The sequence below is a fragment of the Petaurus breviceps genome, unplaced genomic scaffold (genome assembly GCF_028583685.1).
Source record: "Petaurus breviceps papuanus isolate PSGF00001 unplaced genomic scaffold, PetGlider_PUasm1.0 90769, whole genome shotgun sequence".
Classification (NCBI taxonomy): Eukaryota; Metazoa; Chordata; class Mammalia; order Diprotodontia; family Petauridae; genus Petaurus; species Petaurus breviceps.
Window position 1 is genome coordinate 16,313,350 of NW_027187341.1, and position 17,100 is coordinate 16,330,449.

At 41.1% G+C, this 17,100-nt stretch overlaps 2 protein-coding genes across 2 annotated transcripts in view; one reads left to right on the plus strand and one right to left on the minus strand.

Annotated features, from left to right (window-relative positions):
• The window catches only part of COG3 (component of oligomeric golgi complex 3), a 208,365-nt gene that overhangs the window by 89,928 nt on the left and 101,337 nt on the right, over positions 1-17,100 (plus strand). The gene's annotated exons all lie outside the window — the stretch shown is intronic.
• ERICH6B (glutamate rich 6B) overlaps positions 1-17,100 on the minus strand; it is an 81,184-nt gene that overhangs the window by 1,689 nt on the left and 62,395 nt on the right. Inside the window, exons 8-12 of the mRNA XM_069068714.1 lie at positions 16,778-16,836; positions 10,564-10,709; positions 4,190-4,296; positions 3,823-3,978; positions 1,940-2,165 (exon numbers count right to left, since the gene is read on the minus strand). Of these exons, the coding sequence (XP_068924815.1) occupies positions 1,940-2,165; positions 3,823-3,978; positions 4,190-4,296; positions 10,564-10,709; positions 16,778-16,836 (694 nt within the window). The remainder of the gene's footprint in view (positions 1-1,939; positions 2,166-3,822; positions 3,979-4,189; positions 4,297-10,563; positions 10,710-16,777; positions 16,837-17,100) is intronic.

A 17,100-nucleotide genomic window follows, 5' to 3' on the forward strand; every position in this document is an offset into this window, starting at 1 on the left:
AGGTAGAGAACAGAAGGGCAAGAAGAGACCAAATTGCAAAGGGTCCAAGTAGAATATACTTTAACTTCTTCTAGGGCCTTTTTTTTTTTTGAAAACTGGGTCAGGTGTAGAAGGACACGCAGGATGTTTTTCCACCCTGTGCTTCCTTCCCTCCCAGTTCTTCACACTGGCTTGTGCCACATCCTTTGGGTTTGCTCTCCATAGATACTTCTGGATACTCCTTCCCCCTGGCTTCTCACTACCAGGTTTCTACAAGGAACTGGGCACCAAAAATTAGAAATCTGTTTTCTGCTTCTGCCTGTCCTTCCACACCTGACCCAGTTTTCAAAAAAAAAAAAGGCCCTAGAAGAAGTGAAAGTATATTCTACTTGGACCCTTGTCATATAGGACTGACCTGGACCTCCAAAAGTGTATGGTTACAAGTGAGAGAAGGGTATATTTTATACAAAGATGCAGTTTGTCTCCTTGGATGTGGTCAGACAGCCAAGGAAAAGACTTTTCTTTACTGTAGGGTCTCAAAACCTTTTATGACATGGACCCCTTTGACAATCTGTTGAACCCTTCTAAGGATAATGGTATTTTTATTTGTTTGTTTTGTCTTTATTAATAGCCGAAGAATATATTAAATTTCAGTTGGAGGTTAATAAAAATACAATTTTTTCCCCATCCAAGTTCACAGACAACTGTGAAATCTATCCATGGGTTCCACAGAAGTCCAGGGTCCCCAGGTTAAGGACTCTTGCTTTAAGGGAGCCATGGTTATAGCACTACACAGGTTAATTTTGATGATAGTGATTTACTGCTTCTCCTTCCCACTTCCTTTGGCCATGCTGTTAAAATAACTGGTACCTCCTAGAAGAGAACATTGGATTCATAGCCAAAGGACCTGGGTTCCAATTCCAGGGCTAACACATAGGGCCTGAAGGACCTAGAACAAATGACTTTAACCTGTCTGAGTTTCAGTTTCCTCCCCTATAAAATGGGGGATTGGATCAGATAGCTTTTAAGAACCTTTAGCTGTAAGTGTGTGTTGATAACAATAATAGCAAACATCTATGTTGTACATAGCACTTTATGTCTGTGATCTCATCTAATAATAATGAAGCTAACATTTATATAGCACTTGCTATGTTCCAGGCAGTGTGCTAAATGCTTTGCAATTATTATCCCATCTGACCCCACCAACAACACTGGGAGGGAGATGCTGCTATTGTCCCCAATTTATAGGTGAGAAAACTGAGGTACAGGAAAGTGATGTGTTAGTCACACAGCTAGTAAGAGTCTGAGGAAGGACTGATTTGAACTTGAGCCTTCTTGCTGTGATTCTCCAGTCATTTCTTTTAGCATTGCCTCTGCTGTGCACCTCTCTCACCCTCTCCTTAGTATCCCCTCTGGGAAGTTTTCTTGCTTGCTTTCTCCCTTTTTCCTACCGGATGACACATAATGTTTAATTTTGGATTATTTAGGGACTGATTATCCTGGTTCTTGTTCCCTCTGGCTGTTGTCACTCGGATATTCTCTCCTTCCCACCATTATTAGCCATTGAGTGAACAGAAAAAAATAAAAAGAGATGAAATATAATTATAATTTAACTTTTTCAACTTATTAGGCAGATTGTTAAAATTGTGTGTGTGTGTGTGTGTGTGTGTGTGTGTGTGTGTTTGTGAGCGACTAAAATGAGGACATGGAGGAGGTAACCTCTGGTTTTAAATAATCTTTTCTGGTCATGTGTCATCAGGAAACAATAAAGATGGATGGATGGATGGATGGATGGATGGATGGATGGAGGGATGGAGGGATGGATGGATGGATGGATGGATGGATGGATGGATGGATGGATAGATGGCACAATGTGCTGTTCAAAGCATACCAGCAGTTTCCTTTGACGTGAATAGTGAGTTTGAGGAGTGATTCAGGTAGATGAAAGAAGAAAGCTTACCTTGACTTTGGTGCCCAGATTTAAGTGGATTTTTTGCATGTAGTAACTGAAGGTGATAAGCACCTTATCCTGGGTTTTAATGTGGACACCAATGCACTGATTGAGATTGAAATAAATCGACTGGTAAGGGGGTGCATGGACATGTTGATTTGGGTCCCACCAGTTCCAAGCCTTCTGTCTTCCTTTCTCATCAAAGTAGATGCCGAAATTCAAACTCAGACACATTCTAGAACCAGAAGCCCACAGCCAGGCAGATAATAATAATTACGTCAGGGGGCACAGTGGGAATCACTTATTTCTTAAACATTTAGCAATAGTGATTCCCATTCCTTCCCCACCAAAAAACCCCAAACCTCTCCCAAATCAAAAACCTAAATCCTTCTGCCTTCCCCAAGGAAATTTTTTAAAAATTAAAAAAAAAAAGTCCATTCTTTGAAACACACAACTCAAAATCCTTGTTGGAGGCTCAAAGCTTCATGAATGAATTTACGTTAATACCCCAGCATGATAAATGGAGGATGAAATCAGAGAACATATTTTGTAAATAGGGAGGTGAATATGCAGGCCATTGTTGAGTAATGGTTACTTGGAGACAATGTATTCTATAAGATCATTCTCAGGAGAAAATAGTTTATTTCCCTCAAAGATTTGCTCTTTTTTGTCAGGTTGTTCTTTAGTCATTTTTTAGTCGTGTCTGACACTTTGTGACCCTGTTTGGGGTTCTCTTGACAAAGATACTGGAGTGATTTGCTGAAGAAACAGGCAAACAGGGTTAAGTGACTTGTCCAGGATCACACAGCTAGTTAAGTGTCTGATTCGGAATTTAAACTCAAGTCTCCCAGACTCCAGGCCTGACACTCTATCCACTGTGCCATTGAGCTGTCCCATGACAAGATCCTCATCTATAAAATGGGGGAGGGGGTTTAAGACTTGATAGTCTCTAAGTTTTCTCTTTAGCTCTGACACTATGATCTGAAGGTGCAGGATATAACTGCAAGGTTGTTTCTGTGTTATTATTGTCATTTTTTGGTGTGGTAATTCTATGTATATGTGTCAGCTTCCTCTCCATGATGTCAGGGACTTCCAACCTTCAGAATTCTATGGTTGCCCCCTTTATGTTAGCCTGGTTCTCTGAGGCAATCAGAGACTTTGCCAGACACTGGCTTTCTAAACCAGTTCTTCCAAAGTTTGACCCCCAAGATTTCTTTGGAATGACCACCAGGCTGTGGGATTTATGATTCCTGTTTGATCACATAGAAAGAAAAGGCAGTAAGGTAAAAGGACATATCCAGAGAGGTCTTGATTAAGCTAAGAATAGAATCGAGGTTTTCAAAATCTCAGGCACCATCCACTTTTACTACAGTGCCTCTTTGTGGGCCCCAGGAAAGCTGCTTGTACTACTGTAATAGCAATGGGAATTTATTTGAAGACCTCCCCTGCTTTGAAAGTAAACTCTGCCCCCTAATAGGCTGAATATAATCACAGGGAGCCTGTGGTGGGAGGAGTTTGCTGAAGGGAAGCAGAGCCCACAGGAATCTAGTCAGAGCTAGCCAGATGGTGGGGGAGAGAGGACGCTCAGGCAAGGAGTCAGATAGGCTCATGAGTAGTTATTGATCTTGTATTGGTTTGTGGGAAGCCTGAAGGACGCTGTGGCACTCAGCATTATTATGGCTTCTGAATATCTTTGGTACTATGATGGAATCAACTTACTCATTTTGGGATTTGGTTTTCTGGTGTCTAAATAAATGCTTCAGTTCTATCCTCCACCTGGAGAGTTTGGTATATTTTGTGATTGAACATCATGTGTTACTCATAGTCATGGTCTTTATCGTGACCGTGGGAGCTGTAAATGTTACATTGGCACTACAACTACCCAAGCTTACCGGATGTTCTTTTCCTTGTCGTAGAAGGTAGCATGTCCCAGGTTGTTGAGGAGGGCCTGCAAGGTTAAGTTTTCTTCATCTTTGAATATCATGTAGGTGAAGGCATCTCTGTCTTTTGTGTGTGAGATAATCAATGCTATGTTCCCTGACGGATAACTGGGAAACTGTTAAGGCACAACCAGTCAATTTGGAATCTACTTAAAAAATAAACCTATCCAGAACACACCTATGAGGAAGTGAGGACTTAGTAAGAGACATAGATGTGGCAACGCAAGGCTTGTTGTCCCCAGCTATTCTGCAGTCCCAGGTATGAATTATCCTCGCCAACATGTATTAAAGTTAAGCATACCTGTGCCCAAGCAGATACTAAATCTGACCTGTCCCGTCTGGAAAGAAGATGGAGAGAGGCTTAGTGACACAGTCTTTACCCACAGGACCCCTGTAAAATGTTGGAACACCAAACCCTCGATGAGCCTGGGGAAAAAGGAAAAATTCGTGAAGCAAGGCCCTCTGAAGTACACTGCCTGAAGTTTTGCCCCAAGTTGCTTAAGCCAAGATCCCATTTTCATTCTCTAAACATGCCTTAGATCGCTAAATACCAATCCACACAACTGGCTCTGCCCCTGAACTGGGTGATCTGGATATTAGACTAGGAATCAGGAAAAACTGCATTCAAACCCTGCCATGTGGCCCTAGGCAAGTCACTTAACTTCTGTCTGCCCAAGTTTATTCTGAAAAATTAAGGTGTTATGTTTGCTTGTCTCTAGGGTCCCTTAGAGGTCTAAATCTGTGTTCCTATTTGGGCTTCAGTTTCCTGTAAAATGAGGGACCTGGACTGAATCCTAGTGAAATTTCTAATTCATAGTTTACTTTATCCACGGAGGCTGTGTGCCCAGTGGACATGAAGATGACTGCTTTGTGTGAAATATTCCACCTTTTTTTTGTTGATGGGAGGAGGGGAGGATGGGAAAAAAGAGAAAAGCTGGGTTTTCTATGGTGAATACCAGCCCTTTAAATCCAAGGCTAGATTTTCCCCAAAGATTTCCTACCTATCAAATCTAGCCTGCCCTCAAATGAACAATGACTACACCATCATATTCCCTAGTGGAGGCTCTTATCACCTTTCCTCTGGACTATTTTCTAGCTTCATAGCTGGTTTCCCTTTCTATAGTCTAATCCACCCTCCATATAGATGTCAAATCCTATTCCTAAAGCTCATTTTATAGATGAAGAGCTGAGACAAACAAGGTTGAATGATTTGCCCAGAGTCACACAGCTAGTAAGTGTCTAAAGCCAGATTTGAACTCAGAAAGACGAGTCTTCCTGACTCCAAGCTCAGTGTTTTATCCACTGGAACACCCAGCTGCTCCCTAATTTACTTGGTGGAAGACAAATGATAGTGAACCTGGGGGAGAGAGAAGAGGGAGAATCAACTTCTGGCCCTTTCTAGATGTCCTTAAGGAAAGCAGATCATTCCAGATGGCCTCTCTATATACTGCTCTGGGGAAGGAGAGTCCATAGCCCATTCCTTGTAGCTGACAAATTTTTGTGTGTTCTTGGTTCAGGGTGACTGATTCTGTTCGTAACAACAGCACGGGTTTATTATGTGGTACTTTCTAACTCAGAAAGAAAGAAAATGGTCATCTGTGTGTGAAGAAAATAAATGGCATGGTCTTTGACATGGTGTTTCCCTACTATTTTTTTGGTGAGGAAAAGTGAAAGCAGGGATTTGGTGGGAGGAGCCTTCTCTATTTTGTCTTTTTTTGGGAGGAGGTGGGAAGGCAGGGCAGTTGGGGTTAAGTGACTTGCCCAAAGTCACACGGCTAGTAAGTGTTAAGTGTCTGAGGTCGAGTTTGACCTCAGGTCCTCCTGACTCCAGGGCTGGTGCTCCATTCATTGTCCCACCTAGCTGCCCCTGCAGCCATAGTCTCTTAAGTGGTATTTCTGCCTCAAGTCTCTCTCCACTCTAATCCATTGTCCACTTAGTAAAGAAATTATTTCTAACACCTATTTTTAACACTATCCCACCCTCCATAGTGGCTTTTCCAAACTTTTTCATCCCTCATTAAACCTCCCATGGCTCCTCTCCTCCCACCCTTTCAGCCTGGTACCATATTCTACTGTACTTATGTTTTACTGAAAAAATTGGGGCCATTTGCTGTAAGCTTTCTCTCCTGCGAACATCTCCTCCTTCACCTCTGTGTTCCATGAAGAGGTGATCCTGCTTTCTACTAAGGCAAACCCTCTACCTGTTCAAGAGATAGCCATTCCATCCTGTCTCCTCCAGTGGGCTGTCCCCTGTGCCATTCCCACTCTCACTTCTCTTCAATTTCTTCATTCGCTACTGTCGACAAATATGCTCACATCTCCTCCATCCTCAGAAATTCCTCACTTGATCCTTCCATCTCACTAATGATCATATCCTACATCTCTTCTGCCCTTTGTGGTTAAACTCGAGAAGGCTGTCTACAATAAAGGCCTCCACTTTCTCTCTTTTCACTCTCTTAATCCCCTATAATTCCACTTTTTTTTTCCTTTTGGAGGGCAATTGGGGTTAAGTAACTTGCCCAAGGTTACACGGCTAATTTTTTTGTGTGGGTGTTAAGTGTCTGAGGCTGGAACTGAACTGGGGTCCTCTTGACTCTGGGGCCAGCGCTTTACTCACTGCGCCACCTAGCCACCCTACACTTCCACTTTAAACCTTAAACTTTAAATTTACTGATGGATCACCTGTTTGCCAAGTCTAATGGCCTTTATGGATATTCATTCTTCTTGATCTCTCTGCAGCCATTGACACTGCTTAATCATCCTCTTCCTAATCTTCTGTTTTCACTAGGTTTTGGGGATCACCACTCTCTCCTGGTTCTCCTCCTATCTATTGGACCACTCCTTCTCAGTTTCCTTTGCTGGATCCTCTTCCAGACCCTGCCCTCTAACCAGAGGTGTCCCACAGGGTTGTGTCCCGTGACCTTGTTTCTAATGCTGCTTTACTTGGTGGTGATCTCATTGGCTTCTATGGATTTAATTATCACATCTATGCTCAAATTTACCTATCCTGCCCTAAACTGTCTTCTGACCTCCAGTCTTGTATCTTCAACTGCCTGTCAGACATTTAGAACTGAATGTACAGTACACATCTGAAACTCAACATGGTCAAAACTGAACTCATTATCTTTCCCCCTACACCCTCTCCCCTCTCCAAGCTTTACTAATACTGTCAAAAGGTACCACTATCCTTCCAGTCCCTCGGGCTCGCAGCCTAGGTGGTCATCTTTGTTCCTCCCTATTTCTCATCCTCCATGTCCAATCCCTTGCCAAGGCCTGTTGATTTCACCTTTGGAACATCTCTCAAATATTCCCCCTTCTCTCCTCTGACACTGTCCTAACTCTGGTGTATGCCCTCATCAACTCATGTCTGGATTATTCCAATAGCCTCCTGGCGGGTCTGCCTGTCTGCCTGCCTGTCTGCCCACTCCAATCCATCCTCTATTCAGCCACATAAATGATTTTCCTAAAGTTCAGGTCTGACCATGTCACATATTTCCCTCCCCCAACACTAAATAAATTCTAGGGGCTCTCTATCACTTTTAGGATCAAATGCAAAATATTTTGTTTGGCATTCAAAGCCCTTCATAACCTAACGTTCTCCTTCTCTGTCTTTCCAGTTTATACTTTATGCCCAACCATGTACATTTTCATCCAGTGACATTGACTTCCAACCTATTCCATGAATAAGACCCTCTGTCTCTTGGTTCTGGGCATTTTCTTTGTCCCTCAGTCTTTAGTGCTCTTTCCTCATCTTCACCTCCTTGTTTATCAGGTTTCCTCTAAATCCCAATAAAAATCCCAATCTCTCTTAATTCTAGTTCCTTCCCTGTGTAAATTATTTCCTATCTGTCCTGTATTGTTTGCTATTTATCCTATATATGGTTTGTTTGTACATATTTTGTTTGCTTGTTTTCTCCCACATTAGATTGCACTTTACTGGATTTACCACTTCAAAGAGCATTACATATTTTTGTGCATCCTTGAAATTTGTTTTGCTTAGGACTAATTTCCCCTTAATCTCCCTTCTTGCAAATTCTCCCTCTTTCTGTCCTATTTTCCCTGTCGAGTGAGATATATTTCTGTATCCAACTCTGTGTGTATGTGTGTATTCTTTTTTTCTTTTGATCAGTTCAGATAATAATGAGGTTTAAATGTCAGCCTGCCCTCAGCCAAGTCCCATTTTGTATAGAGATGTCTGTCATAATCACATTGTAATTGTGTGAGAAAATCCTCCTTAACCTTTCTTTCCCTTCCCTTCTCCACCCCCCAGCTTATTCCTCTTTCCCTAGCTTTCCATTCTTTTTTTTTTAAAGCAATCAGGGTTAAGTAACTTGCTCAAGGTTACAGGGCCAGTTATTTCTGGGTGTGGTGCTGAGTGTCTGAGCCCAGAGCCCAGGATTCAATCTCCAGGTCGTCCCAACACTGGAGCCGGTACTCTTACTCGCTGAGCCACCTGGCCGCCCCTAAGCAATTGGGGTTAAGTAACTTGCTCAAGGTTACAAGGCCAGGTGTTTCTGGGTGGGTGCTAAGTGTCTGAGCCTGGGATTCTATCTCCAGGTCTTCTCAACACTGGAGCCGGTGCTCTTACTTGCTGTGCTACCTGGCCGCCCCCCATTCTTTTCTTAAGATCATCAAAAGAGAACAGAACCATTCAAAGGCCTTGAATAATTGGATTTCTTCTATGATCCCTGATGAGGATAGAATTCCAAAGAGACCCATATAAAATCTCTCCATTTTAGAATATAAGCAGTTTATACTTGTTTAGTCCTTTGTCATTGTTCATTCATGTTTACCTTTTTATATCTCTTCACTCCTGTGTTTGCACTTCAAAATATCTCTATAGCTTTGGTCTTTTTATTAGGAGTGCTTAGAAGTCCTCTATTTCATTGAAGATCCTTTTCTGGGCCCTCCTTTCCCCCCCCCCCCCCCGGTAGAATTATACTCAGTTTTGCTGGGTAAATTATCTTTGGATATAAGTCCATATCCTTTGCCTTCTGGAATACCATATTCCAAGTTCTCTTCATCTTCATAGTGGAGACCACTAAATCAGGTGAGGTCCAGATTGTGGCTCTTCAGTACTTGAATTCTTTAATTCTGAATGCTTACAATAATATTTCTTCTATGACTTGGAAACTCTGGATTCTGGCTATGATATTCCTGGGAATTTTCATTTGGATTTTCTTTTAGGAGGTGACCAATGTATCCTTTCTTTTTCTACTTTTCCCTCTGGTTCTTAGAAATTACAGTAATTTTCTTTTGGGTTTTCTTAAAATAGGATTCTTTTTATGATCATGGTGTTTGGATAGTATGATGATTTTTAAATTTTTTTCTCCATTATCTCTTTTCCATGTTAGTTGTTTTTGCAATGAAATGCTGTGCATTTTCTTCTATTTTTTCAGTCTTTTGACATTGTTTTCATATTTCTTGTTCCCTCATGGAGTCATTGGCTTCTGTTTGGTCTGTTCAAATTTGTAGTGGTTTTGTTGCTTGGGCAAGGTTTTATACTTCTTGACCCAAGATGTTAATTAATTCCCTTTCCAATTCTTTCTTCCACAGATCTCATTTCTTTTCCCTTTTTGCTTCAAGCATTCTTATTTCATTTGTAAAAAAAAGAAAAAAAAAACACTTAAAATACACTCTTTTGTTTTAACTCTTGCTTCAACTCTTCCAGGAATTCTAGTTGAATTTTTTCCCACACTGTGTTTTTCTCTGAGGCTTTGCTTGTAGATGTTTTGAAGTCATTCTTTCCTTCAGGTTGTATATCTTGAGCTGACCTGCTGCCAAAAAAGCTAATTATGGTGGGCTTCTTTTTTTGTTTTTTCCCATTCTTCCAGCCTATTTCCTGACTTTAGACTTGATATTAGGGTAGACTGTACTACTTCTGGAGGGGAGTTTTGGGTTTGGTCCTGTTGCTGCTTTCTAGGGGTACTAAATGTTGTATTATTTCAGGATCTCAGGGACAGACTGGGGACCTGCAAGCTTATATTACTCCCAAAGTGGTCTGATCCAGGTCAGGGTCTGATTACTGTCCCTCCGTGGTCTGAGCTCTGCAAGTTCCTGACCTAGATTTGAGTTCTAGCAAGAGCAGACTATTGCTACATTCAGCTCATGTCAGCTAACTGGAAAGCTTGGTTTGTTCAGAGTGACAGAATTGTAGGCTACCCTTTGATATTGGTCTGGGATTCCTTGCCTGGTTTTTCTTCTGCAGGCTGGGTAGATGCTAGAAATGAGATGCTTCCCTGAGCCTGGGATCTGAGCTGCACCACTGTTACTGCTGCTGGCTTTCCTTCTGAAATTTCTCCTTTCTGTTCCATAGTCCCCCTAATCCCCTTTCAGATCTCCTTCATGGTCCAGCCTGGAACTGTGACCTGGAACAGGGTAGTGGATTACAAATCTGCCAGATCACACCTGTCCCTATAAGGGTGCCCTGGTGTGAGTTTGGCAGTGTCCTCATGGCCTCTCCTTGGGCACTGGATGAAATAATGTGCAACTTGGCTTGACCCCATTCCCAGGGTTTATAGAACTCCATACTTGACTGTACCAGTAAACCATTTTCACCTATCCAAGTGACTCTACTTCACCAAATTCAACCCTAAACTCGTGCTGGTTTTTGCCACTTATACATGTGGACAGAATTCTGCCTTTAGCAGATTAACCTGTGCAAAGCAATGAAGGAATTCCAATAATGCCTACCTTAGTAACCTCTTCTAACCACTCCTCATCCATCACCACCAATTCGTGGACAGAGGGGACAGGAGATTCCTCCTCAACATGAGTTATAAGATAGTCTTCTATATTTATCACGTTCGTATCTTCCATCATACGTGTTTTGGAGAGCCCTGTAATGATGGAGAGAGAACAAGACTTAGTGAAACTTTCATGGGTTTAGAAAAAAGCAGGATCCCTCAACCAGTACTTCTTAAGCTCATTGATTCAGGGCTGGGATGAACTTCAGAGATCATCTAGTTCCATCCTATTGTTTTGTAGCCGAGGAAATGGAGGCAAATTAAGTGATTTGCTCAGTTACACAGTTAAAAATACCTAAGGTAAGATTTTAACTCAGGTCCCTTGACTCTTTAGAACTTTTCCATGCACTTTATTTCTTCTGAGGCACCTATCTTAGGATCTTGATCAGTGGCAATTTGAGGCCTAAGGAGAATTTAAGGGCCTTATTTGTTTTCAGAGTAGATTTGAGTTTATTTGCTGCAGTTACTTGGCATTAGTTTTCAAGGCAAAAAAAAAATCAGAACAATTGTTATTTTTTAATATTTTGTTCATGCTTTCTTTTTTTTTCAATACTACTTTCAACATCTCCATTCTCTATGTTCAATTTCCCCTTATTTTGGCTGCTTCCCTTCTGGCTACAGACATACTCCTGTCCCCCCAAAACCCTCACTTCATCTATTCATCCCCACTAAATATAGCCCCATGTCTCTCTTTCCTTTCATGGCTAAATTCCTTGAGAAAACTATCCACAATTGGTGTAAAATCTCTTCTCACTCTCTTCCAAACCCTCTGCATTCTGGCTTAATTAATGATGTTGCTAATGATCTAGATGAGTAATTAATAGCTAATTAGCTAATGATGAGTTACCGATGATCTCTTAATTGCAAAATCTAATGGCTTTTTCTTCAATCTTCATCATCCTTGACCTCTCTACAGCCTTTGACTCTGTTAATCACCTCCCCTCTCCTTGGTACTTTTTTCTCCCTAGGTTTTAGTGATACTCTCTTCTTTCCTGATTCTTTTACCTTTCTGATTTCTTTTCATTCTTCTTTACTCAGTCTTTATCCAGGTTATACCCATTAACTGTAGGTGTCCCCCAAATGCCTTCTCTTTTCCCTTTCTATGATCTGGCTTGGTATTCTCATCAGCTCTCATAGATTAAATCATCTCAATAAAGATAATCCTCAGATCTATTTATCCATCCTTAACATTTCTCCTGATCTCCAGTCTCACATCACCAGCTGCATGGGGTCCATCTCCATCTGTCCTGTTCTATATCTGGCCACTGGATGATGACTCTGGAGGAGAAAGTGAGGCTGGTGACTTTGCACAGCCTTCCCTCACTTAAATCTAATCTACTTGCATGTTATGGCATCACCTTTCCAATGTCATGGTCCTCTTCGAGAATGAAGGACAAACAGCAACAATGAAACCATCTGCCTATTGGACATCTCAAACTGGATGTCCCATAGAAACCTCAAACTCAACCTGTCCAAAGCAGAACTCATTCTGTCTTTCCTTCTACACCTTCTCCTCTTGTATACATTCCCTTCTTTCCACTCACAGAGCTGCTAGCGTCATTCGGGACCTTCATCTCCTCACTCCTGGACTATTGTGATAGCCTGATGGTTGGTCTCCCTGCCTCAACTTTCCGCTGGAGTGTTGTCTCTCCTAGCCTCTGACTCCGCTGAAATCTCACCTTCTGCAAGACGCTCCCCTCCTCTCACTCCTCTGAGTGCCTTCTCTCTGAGACGACTTTCCATTTACTCTGTACATGTCTCCTATGTACAAAGTTCTTTGTAGCTTGTCTCTCCCATTAGAATGGGAGCTTGTTGAGGACTAGGGCCATGTTTCCACCTTTTTTTTTTTAATCCCCAGTGCTTAGCACATAGTAAGAATTTAATAAATGCTTGTTGACTGTCACTTCTTGAAGACTGTCCCCTGTAGCAAATCAAAATACACTCAAGCAAAACAAATCAGCACAGGCTATGTGCATAAATCAGAGCAATAATTATAATATATAACATATAATATACTGATATTATATAATTATCTAAAATATATTTTAAATATATTATATATAAATAATATACATATAAATATATTATAAAATATATAAATATCTAAGATACAATAGAATAATAAATTATCATTGAAGATAATAATATATAATATATCATCAGTGTTCACTCATCTCCTGCCTCCCACCCTTTCACCCAAGAACATTGCTGTTGAGATCATTGCTATCTTCCCAGTGATTTGTGTCGCAGGTGTCATCCTTGAATTCTTACTCTCTCCTACTTCCCATATCCAATCTGTGATGAGGGCTATCAATTTTACCTTTGTAACATCTTTCATTTGTGTCCCCTTCACTTCTCTGGTACTTGCTTCCACCTTGGTATGAGCTCTTATCACTTCACTCTTAGACTACTGAAAAATCCATGGGTTGATCTCTCTACCTCATATCTCTTCCTGCTCCAGTCCGTTCTCCACTCAATGACTTGGTCTTCCTAAAGAGCAGATCTGACAATGTCATACCTTGGCGCTCCCCACCCCCCCCTCCCCCCCCAATTCAATAAACTTAAGCGGCTCCCAATCACTTTCCAGGATCAAATATGAAATTCTGTGGCGTTCAAAGACCTTCATAACTTTACCCTTCCTCCTTTTCTCATCTTCCTTTGTCTTATACTTTTCTACAATTTTTTGATTCTTGTGGTTCCTTGTACAAGACTTTCCATTACTTAGTTTTGGATGTTTTCACTGACTGACCCTCATGTCTGGAAGGCTCTCTTCCTCATCTCTGCCTCCTGACTTCCTTCAAGTCTCAGGTAAAACCCTGCCTTCTCCCAGGAAGCCTTTCCCTCTCACCATCATTCTATGGGAGATTTTTCATTCTTCGTTCCATTGACTATCTTGAATTTATTCTGTCTATAGCATGTCTGTGCACATGTTGTCTCCCTCATTAGATTGTGAGCTCCTTGAAGGAAGGACTGTCTTTTGCCTTTCTTTGTGTCTTCAATGCTTAATACAGTGTCTCGTGCATAGTAGGTGCTCTATTTATTTATCAACTTACTGACTAAAATACATTTTTTATTTTTAAGAACTACACCCATATAAATAGGGAAAATTATAAAAAAAATTATTTCTACTTCTAATAAATAAACTAATGCTTTTGTAGGTGCTTTCCAGTGTGATACACTAGCTAGAAACCAGACCACTTGTGCCAGATCATTTGAGAAGGGACTGAAATGTGGTCAAGACACCAGTTTCACTGCTGTATTTCCTTTACTTTTAAAGTGATTAAAAATTCCAGTCTAGACTTTTTTTCTGATAATTTCAAAACAGACCTCAGACAAAACTTTTACTGTAACTCTATTAGGTCTCCTTTCAGACTTCATGGAAAACTTCATGGGATCCAACAGGTAAAAATCCAGTAGAAAATATGGCAAGGTGAGGAGGCCACTGATTATTCTCTGTAAATGATTGAATGAAAGAATGAAATGTTAGGGCTACAAATACAGAAATGAAGACAGTCCCTGACTTCAAGGAGCTCAGAATCTTATAGTGTTCTTCTTTCTTTGTATTCTCAGAGCTAAGCACAGTACCTAAGCACAGTGTTTAATAAATGCTTGTTAACTGACATATTTGTGTAACTGATTTTTTTTGTATCCAAGTTTAGGATTTCATATTTCTCCCTATAAAATTGTATTGGTTCTGGCTCTTAAAGACAGTAGGACATGCCTTTCCAAACCCCAACTCTAGATCACTACTACCATTCACCTCCTAAATGTCTACTTATTTGTTTCTGGATAGTGCTAGAGGAAGTCAAGCGACTGAGCTGACAAGATTCGCTACAAATTTACGTTCTCCAGTATCAACTGGGCACTTGCTGTATATAACAAGGCAATCTTTTTACTCCTCTAATTGATACACTCTTTTTTTTTTTTAAAGCAATCGGGGTTAAGTAACTTGCTCAAGGTTATACGGCCAGTTATTTCTGGGTGTGGTGCTAAGTATCTGAGCCTTGATTTGATCCCCAGGTCATCCCGACACTGGAGCCAGTGCTCTTACTCTCTGAGCCACCTGGTCGCCCCTAATTGATACACTCTTATACTCCCTAAAGCAATTGTTTAAAAATTACTCTCTTTAACCCTCCTGCACCATCTTCTTCCCCAGCCCTTACTGCCAAGGACTTCACCTTTTACTTTATTGAGAAAAGAGAGGCCATTCTTTGTGTGCTCCCTCTTTTGCTCATCTCAAATCCCTTTAATATCATTTACCTTTCTTTCCCTTCTTTACTCCAGTCTCTGATAATATCAAGGACCCTTCCTCACCAATGCCAACCCTTCTACATGTGGTCTTGATCACATGTGTGCCCATCTCTTCGTAGAGATTGCTTACAAAATCATATCTCTATAACTTTCCACCTGTTTTTAGAGGTTTGTGTGCTGATATATACACATATGTTCAATCCTTAAAAAAAACAAACAACAAAAAAACAACCCACTCCATTTTATCTCAGTCAAATGACTCTCTGATCCTGGACCTTTGTCTGGGCTCCAGACCTGCATCGTCAACTATCTGTTGGATGTTTTGAATGGGGTTCTTTCATGATATTGACCCAACTCTCTTCTCCCTTTCACAACCAAACTTGAGAAAGCTTACTGTCCTCATTGCCTCCATTTCTTTTCCCCTCACTCGCTTCTCAGACCCCTGTAATCTGGCTTCTTTTTTAATCATCAACTTAAGTTAATAATAATAGCTAACATTTACATAGTTAATAAAATAGCTAACATTTACATGGATCTTTACATAGCACAGTGCCAGGCACTGCGCCAAGCGCTTTATAATTATCATCTCATTTGAACTTCATTCACAACACAACAGAGGTGGGTGTTATTATAGGCTTCGTTTTATAGATGAGGGGAAACGAATGCAAACAGAAGTTATGTGACTTGCCCAGGGTCACACAGATTGTAAGTGTCTAAGGCTGGATTTGAACTGAGGTCTCCCAACTCCAGGACCAGTGCTCTGTGCACTACATCACCACTTAGCTTTTCAAAGTAAACATTTATCTCTTAACTGCCAAATCTGGTGTCTGTTTTCCGGTGCTCCTCTTCTTAACTTCTTCTCCACATTTGACACTGGTGACCACCCTCTGTCCTGGGTACTCTCTCTCTAGGTTTTCGTGGTCCTGTTCTCTCTTGGCTCTATTCTGACTTGTCTATCCATTTGTTTTTAGTTGCCTGTATCATGGGAATCCCTCCAAGGCTGTGTCCTGGGCCATGACTTTTTTTCTCTACCCACTCCCTTGGTGTCTTCATCAGTTTCCCTGTGGGTTCAATTATTATCACTGCACAAATGATTCTCCGATCTCTATCTCTAGTCCTAGTGTCTCTCCTAAGGTCCAGCTTCACATGATCAACTGATGGTCATTTTGAGCTGGATGTCCTGTAGACATCTCCAACCCAACATGTCTAAAATTGAAATTCATTATACTTTCCCCTAAATTTACCTCTCTTCCAAACTTCCCTATTTCTGGTGAAGATACCACCATCTTCGCTTGGCAGATGGCTTCGCAGCCTTGGAGGCATCCTGGATTCTTCACTCACCCTCACTGCACAGATCCAGGTGATTGTCAAGTCTTGCCAAATCTACCAGCACAGCCTTTCTGACGTCAGTCTCCTTCTCTTTACGCATGGGACCACCATTGTAGGTTGGTTCCTCTTTACCTTTTGTTCAGACTGTTGTGATAACTTCCCAGTTGTGCTTCCTGCCTCAAGCCTCTCCCCTCTCCAGTCCAAATTCCACACAACTGCTAAAGGGATTGCTCTAAAGACTCAGTCTGGTCATGCTGTTGATCGATGGACTGATTGAGTCTCAGAGAAATCACCAGCATCCATGACACATTGACAAAGATCTTACCTACCTGTATCTTCACCCTGTTGATGTGATTCCCTGCTGCTTTCTCCTGGTATGAGCATGCCTGCAGCTCCATATAGTTCTTTGCTGATCCTGGGGTTAATGTTTCTTTTGGGAAGCATAGCTACTTATGTTTATTTGCTAGTATCCTTGACAGCCAAAGCTAGAGAGCTTTGTTTGCAGGGGCCAGTTCCACCAAACCCCTTACATGCCTTGGGTGTGCCAGACTCTATTTACTTAGAAAAGCAGAACTACTCACTTCTTTTCTTCAGAATCCGTCTAAAAACATCCTTGTATCTTTCAAAATTGGTTTTAAACCTAAAAGAAACATATTTAGGGTTTTAAAAATGCCGATTATATTTGTGTTAATATTTTATAGCACATAGCCTAGACATTATGAGAATAAAGTGGAAAACTTCACAACCCTAGAGATTATTTTTCTATACATTAGTGTCCTTAGATAAGTGAAAGGATGGCTTTCTTTCTTTCTTTCTTTCTTTCTTTCTTTCTTTCTTTCTTTCTTTCTTTCTTTCTTTCTTTCTTTCTTTCTTTCTTTCTTTCTTTCTTTCTCTGTCTCCCTCC